Source organism: Protomyctophum parallelum (assembly GCF_964188405.1).
Source record: "Protomyctophum parallelum genome assembly, chromosome: 22".
Lineage (NCBI taxonomy): Eukaryota > Metazoa > Chordata > Actinopteri > Myctophiformes > Myctophidae > Protomyctophum > Protomyctophum parallelum.
Genome location: NC_139714.1, coordinates 16,352,759 through 16,360,040, shown reverse-complemented (window position 1 = coordinate 16,360,040; position 7,282 = coordinate 16,352,759). Strand labels below are relative to the sequence as shown.

Sequence of the window (7,282 nt, the reverse complement as noted above, 5' to 3'; positions counted from 1 at the left end):
GTTCCCTATTGTTCTGGGGCTGGCCCATATGTTCCGGGCCGGCCCGGGTTCTCCCCCCCCCCCCCCCCCCCCCCTTCCCCCCCCTCCCCTGTGAAAAGGTGTCGTTCGCCTCTCACACACTAACAAGCGGCAAAGACGAGGGGCATTAGGTTAACACATTTTGGGCGAGAATCCCTTTTGGTGTTAGCATTATGTTATGCTTTAGCTATTGAAAAATAGCAGATCTACAAGCTCATAGCGCGACACCGAGTGGCGCGCTACGAGCTTGTAGGTCTGCTATTTTTGAAAGATGGACATTTGTAGAATCGTTCCCAGGTCAGAATGGGTTAAAAAGAAATAAAAGTGCAAACGGTTTGCCAGCAGACGCGTTGCTCGGGCTGCAGCCGGTGGTTCGTAGCGTTTATTCTATGCCGTTGGAGCGAACTGTGCTGTGACTGGCTCTGCTCGTCAGACACATGACGCCTGCTTTATCACGCACCCGAAGACAGACAATCTACAAGCTCACGGCGCATCGTAGCGCCAGCACCTCGTGAGCTTGTAGAGCGGCTATATGTTTGGCGCGAGACCCACCACCGCACGACCAAGCAGTGTTGTTTTTGGCAGCAAATTTTGTCATAGTCTTTTGAATAGTTTTCATTTAGTTTTAGTCACATTTTAGTCACCTGGAATGTTTTAGTGTTAGTCTAGTTTTAGTCGACTAAATGTCATGAGATTTTAGTCGACTAAATCTACAGTTGATTTAGTCGACTAAAATGTATTTTGGTGTGCATTGATGCCATCGTAAGGACTGTTTTTACACTTGCTGAAAATAGCCGATCTACAAGCGCACAACGCGACGCGTTGTGCGCTTGTAGATCGGCTATGCAACCAAGTGTAAAATGATTTATACTGGATCTCTTGTCCACTAGTCCCTTTATAACATTATAGTCTAGTTTTTATTTGTTGACGAAATTGTCAGTATATTTAGTCTTAGTTTTAGTCACCATAGCTTAGTTTTCATTTAGTTTTCATTTAGTTTTCTTCAGTGGAAAAAGGTAGTCGACGAACATTTTTCGTCTTAGTTTTAGTCGACGAAAACAACACCGCACGACCAAGTATATAAATCAGACACATGAGGCTCTGCCGGAGGACTAGCTGGGATAAAACTGTCTGTCCTTCTTCATAGAAGATACAAAATAAACGTAGATGAATGACTGGACCTGTCATCCCGTTATTGTTCTGAAGTTGTGATGGCCACTGTTAATGTTGAGCGGAACAAAAGCTTCTTCTGAGTAAGTGCAGACAGTGATGGAAGATGTGACGATGCCACAATGTAAATACTCTGTTACCAAAGTATAATATATTAGCAGTGCATTAATGTGTTCATCAATCAAATGTTGCAGCTGTATAAAGATGTGGCTGGTTTGAATTACTGTATTTGCTGCTGGGTAGCTAAACCTTTACATTGTAATTTATCAGCAAATGTTTTGTATTAACCCTACATTATAATGGACTGTTGGGAGGATACGGACTCTAGCCTCGGGAAATCCAGGCGTTTAGGTTTCGAAAAAGAAAGAAAAAAAAAAAACCTGAGGTGGTCTTAGGAGTGGCAGTGAACCTTGTCCTTTCCTGACCAATCAGAGTGCAGATCAGGGACGTCATTCTAAATGCACGCTGGGCCAGACCTACGCTGTAGAGACGGTATCAATTTGTGGGGGCGGAAGTTTGGAGATGTTTTCTTTGTGATTGGTCGATTGCCGTTCTGATGAAAACCATGGACGGCAACGTAGGTTTAGAGAGAATAGACAAGGGACAAGGAAGTGAACGGCTGTGTGCGAACCATGACGCTGAGCGCTGCACAAGGCGTTGCCTAGCAATGGCCCTGTCAAAAAATAGATTTTATTGATCCGATTTGACAGTATATCATTTAAAAAAGATCCTAATACGTCCTCTCACGTCCTGTGAGTTATGCTGCAGTTATAAAGACGTGTGGAGACGTCTTGACCACTTAAAGGACAACTTTAGTTTTTTTCAACCAAGGTTCATGTTTTAGGTTGTTATTAGAGAAAGTAAAAGATGAGTGTTATTTTTTTTCCATTTGCTGCTTTCTTTCGTTTTAGGGATTTTAGCTGTTTTGTACAGGGGGGCGGGGGCATTCGAGCATGGTGCTAAATAATTATGTATTTTTTTACAAAATATTATGGAGATTTATCTTTTTATTATTTACTATAGTCCTAATAAACCCCAGGAAATTACATCTGGCCACAAATAAATCACAGGATCTACTGAATGTGAAGGTAGCCTAGTGGGGGGAAGCCACACTGTGTGTCATAGGCTTAATGTCAGTTTGACACATTCAGTAGATCTCGTGGTGTTTTGTGGCCAGATGAAATTTCCAGGGGTTTATTAGGACTATAGTAAATAATTAAAAAATAAATCGCTATAAAATGTTGTAAAAAAAATACATATTTAGCCCCATGCTCGAATGCCCCCGCCCCCCCCCCCCCCCTGTCAAAAACAGCTAAAATCCCTAAAACGAAAGAAAGCAGCAAATGAAAAAAAAAAAGAACGCTCATCTTTTAGTTTCTCTAATAACAACCTAAAACATGAACATTGGTTGAAAAAAACTAAAGTTGTCCTTTAAGCTGTTAAAGTATATGGAAATGCTCTGGTAAAGTAAAAGTAAAGTAATTGTACTCAACTTAAGTACAGTACTTGAATAAATGTGCTTAGTTACACTATTTCTGTCTCTTCATCTTTACATGTGCCATCATCACAGGCATAAGCATTGTCTTCTATGATTGGAGTAAATTATGTCACCTCTCCTCTCCTCTATGTTCTATGATTACAGTAAATGATGTCACCTCTCCTCTCCTCTAGGTTCTATGATTACTGTGAATGATGTCACCTCTCCTCTCCTCTAGGTTCTATGATTACAGTAAATGATGTCACCTCTCCTCTCCTCTAGGTTCTAAATGATTTCCTCCTCTCCTCTCCTCTAGGTTCTAAATGATTTCCTCCTCTCCTCTCCTCTAGGTTCTAAATGATGTCCTCCTCTCCTTTCCTCTAGGTTCTAAATTATTTCCTCCTCTCCTCTCCTCTAGGTTCTAAATGATTTCTTCCTCTCCTCTCCTCTAGGTTCTAAATGATTTCCTCCTCTCCTCTCCTCTAGGTTCTATCATAATGATGTCACCTCTCCTCTCCTCTAGGTTCTATCATAATGATGTCACCTCTCCTCTCCTCTAGGTTCTATCCCCATACGTTCCAGAGGCAGGACCTTCGAGAGAACCTCTGCCGCAACCCTAAGAATGACCCCGGGGGTCCCTGGTGCTACACCACTGACCCCAACGTCCGCTCGGAGGACTGTGGCATCCCACACTGCTCACAACGTAAGGCCCTAACCCTAACACCCTAACCCACTAACCCTAACCCACTAACCCTAACCCACTAACCCTAACCCCCTAACCCACTAACCCTAACCCACTAACCCTAACCCACTAACCCTAACCCACTAACCCTAACCCCCTAACCCTAACCCACACTGCTCACAACGTAAGGCCCTAACACCCTAACCCCCTAACCCACTAACCCTAACCACCTAACCCACTAACCCTAACCCCCTAACCCACTAACCCTAACCCACTAACCCTAACCCACTAACCCAAACCCACTATCCCTAACCCACTAACCCTAACCCAATAACACACTAACCCTAACCCCCTAACCCACTAACCCTAACCCACTAACCCTAACCCCCTAACCCACTAACCCTAACCCACTAACCCTAACCCACTAACCCTAACCCCCTAACCCTAACCCACACTGCTCACAACGTAAGGCCCTAACACCCTAACCCCCTAACCCACTAACCCTAACCACCTAACCCACTAACCCTAACCCCCTAACCCACTAACCCTAACCCACTAACCCTAACCCACTAACCCAAACCCACTATCCCTAACCCACTAACCCTAACCCAATAACACACTAACCCTAACCCCCTAACCCACTAACCCTAACCCACTAACCCTAACCCCCTAACCCACTAACCCTAACCCACTAACCCTAACCCACTAACCCTAACCCCCTAACCCTAACCCACACTGCTCACAACGTAAGGCCCTAACCCTAACCCCTAACCCACACTGCTCACAACGTAAGGCCCTAACCCCCTAACCCTAACCCCCTAACCCACACTGCTCACAACGTAAGGCCCTAACCCTAACCCCCTAACCCCTAACCCACTAACCCTAACCCACACTGCTCACAACGTAAGGCCCTAACCCCCTAACCCACTAACCCTAACCCGTGGTGCTACACCACTGACCCCAACGTCTGCTCAGAGGACTGTGGCATCCCAAAACACAATAAAAACAAAATAAAAACTAAGCTATGACGACTAAAACCATGACTAAATATACTGGGGTCCGTGCGTGGCCCTCTCTACACCAAGGGCTCCATCTTGCGCCACCCCTTATCCCTTATCCCTTATCCCTAAACGTATTTGCCATTTTTAACTTTTTTGAAAAACCTTTTAAAATAGTTCAACTAGCCGATGTACATGGAGACATTGTGAGCTTGTAGATCGTCTAGTTGAGCTATTTTACCTTTTGGGGAAATGTATTTGTACAGTCAACTGAAGTTTTCATCAAATGCAGAATTACTGCCGTTTTTAACCAACGGCAAAAGGCTTAGATGAAGATGTGAGATGTTCATGAAATGTGTTACTGCAAACTCTTTCCCGGAGCTGTGCGAAAAAAAAGGAACTAACAGGAGGATGACATTTTGTTTTCACGTTGCCAGAGGTGTGCATGTCGTGCAACGGTGAAAACTACCGGGGCAAAACGGACCGTACCGCCAGCGGCCGAGAATGTCAGCGATGGGACTCGTCGAGGCCTCACAAGCACCAGTTCCAGCCCAAAAAGTAAGAATTTTAGTTCCAGTTTGTAAAAAAACGAGCTTCCAGAGGTGACTGTCAAAGCGCTGGGCCGTTTCCCACAGACCCGGCCAGCACACACAGACCCAAGTGCTTAAGCACTTAACGTCGAGACCCTGGAGAGGTAGACCTCACCAGTTGTTATGCTTTGGTTCCCTTTATTTGTCAAGGCGCAGGAATCTGTGACAACACCCTATTGTCTCGCGCTGCTCCGTCTCTCATGTTATCCTGGCTCACTCTTCGCCTCACTCTCTCTCTTACTCTGTCTCTCTCTCTACCCTCTCCTATCTTATATTTTCTCTGCTCTTTCTCACCCCAATGTTCTCTCTCTCTCTCTCTCTCTCTCTCTCTCTCTCTCTCATTATAGGTACAGAGATAAAGATTTGAAAGACAACTACTGTCGCAACCCCGATAACCGTCTGGGTCCCTGGTGCTTCACGATGGACCCCAACACGCCCTGGGAGTTCTGCAACATCAGCGTGTGTGGTAAGAAGGCCCCGTTCTCACTTTGGTCTTTCAGTTCATCCATTCATCCATCTTCAACCGCTTATCCGTAGTCGGGTCGCGGGGGCAACAGCTCCACCAGAGTGCTCCAGACTTCCCTCTCCAGAGCAACATTAGTGACTTCCTCTTGGGGGATACCGAGACGTTCCAAGGCCAGTGAGTCGATGTGTTTCCTCCAACTGCGCCTTGGTCTGCCCTGGGGTCTCCTCCCAGTGGGACGTGATCCTTGGTCTGCCCCGGGGTCTCCTCCCAGTGGGACGTGGTCCTTGGTCTGCCCCGGGGTCTCCTCCCAGTGGGACGTGATCCTTGGTCTGCCCCGGGGTCTCCTCCCAGTGGGACGTGATCCTTGGTCTGCCCCGGGGTCTCCCCCCAGTGGGACGTGGTCCTTGGTCTGCCCCGGGGTCTCCTCCCAGTGGGACGTGGTCCTTGGTCTGCCCCGGGGTCTCCTCCCAGTGGGACGTGATCCTTGGTCTGCCCCGGGGGTCTCCTCCCAGTGGGACGTGATCCTTGGTGTGCCCCGGGGTCTCCTCCCAGTGGGACGTGGTCCTTGGTCTGCCCCGGGGTCTCCTCCCAGTGGGACGTGGTCCTTGGTCTGCCCCGGGGTCTCCTCCCAGTGGGACGTGGTCCTTGGTCTGCCCCGGGGTCTCCTCCCAGTGGGACATGCGTCGAGGACCTACCTAGGGAGACGCCCGAGAGGCATCCTAACCAGATGCCCGAACCACCTCAGCTGACTCCTTTCCGTTCCGAGTCAATGTACAACAGAAGGCAGAATGAATTAACAAATAATAATAATAATGAAGAAACAAACCCAAAAACAAAACAAGAATATATACAACATCATACTAGTCCAAGTCTCTTAAAAAGAAGTCAGGGAGAAGCAGAATGCCCCCCTGCTAACATAAATCACAGTATACACAATCCCCCATATTATATATACCATGTCACCATATTTTTGGTTTTGAGTGGTGCAACCACTACAAGGAACAGCAACGTCCGTGTTCACCTATGTGACGTTGATGAGCACCAGTATGACTATTAGTACCAGTAGGGGCGCTGTTGTGCCAGAAACAGAGAGAAAGAGAGTGCTGCACTGTTGCCTGCTAATGAGAGAGAGAGAGGAAAAGGGGGGGGGGGAGTTGCACCCTTAGAGTATATATGAATAGAGACGGCACCCAGAGGAAACCCTGAGGCGAAATGGACATAGTGGCCGAATGAAGGTATTGCAGAGTGGGCTCAAACACATGAACGCGCTGGTCCGTTGACTATCATTGTGCACGTTCACGGACGCTCGTGCGCGTTTCGTGCACGTTCAACGGCAGCACGTTCATGTGTTTGTGGCCAATCACTATTGCAATCCATCCCAGAATGCACTCTGTTCCTATACCCGGAAGGAGGAGTGAAATCGCCTCATGCGCTTTTGAGCAACTTAATGCAAGTGGATGGAAGGAGAACTCGGATGCCATCTATATTCATATATACTCTAAGGTTTCACCACTCAGTTTAAACGGGTGTGATTTTTATACTATACCATATAGTACAATAGTAGTAATAGTACGTTCTCACTTAGAACACTGATACTGAACAAGAAATACAGTTGGCAACACTCAAAGAATCAAATCAACACGTCAGATATTTCTCTGCATGCAGCAGACTGTCTCAAATGCCACAAAGTGAAATGCAGACACACGCAGCCCCCCAAGCGTGCGTAGCCCTTAATCCTCATTAATGCACCATCACATCTTTCTCCATAATATGACAAATGGCCGTGTCCAAACGATGAAACCCCCGACGTAGTCGTCGACAGAACCAAGCGAGTGGTGAGTTGATGAGTAACACATTCTGGGTTTATATATATCGACCTCT

General features: G+C 46.9%; 1 protein-coding gene across 1 annotated transcript in view; it reads left to right on the top strand.

The window, feature by feature from the left end:
- Nucleotides 1–7,282, top strand: part of hgfa (hepatocyte growth factor a) — a gene marked incomplete at its 5' end in the record, with an annotated part of 30,174 nt that overhangs the window by 851 nt on the left and 22,041 nt on the right. The window contains 3 exons of the mRNA XM_083794556.1: nt 3,226–3,368; nt 4,783–4,903; nt 5,283–5,401. Coding sequence (XP_083650682.1) covers nt 3,226–3,368; nt 4,783–4,903; nt 5,283–5,401 — 383 coding nt within the window. The remainder of the gene's footprint in view (nt 1–3,225; nt 3,369–4,782; nt 4,904–5,282; nt 5,402–7,282) is intronic.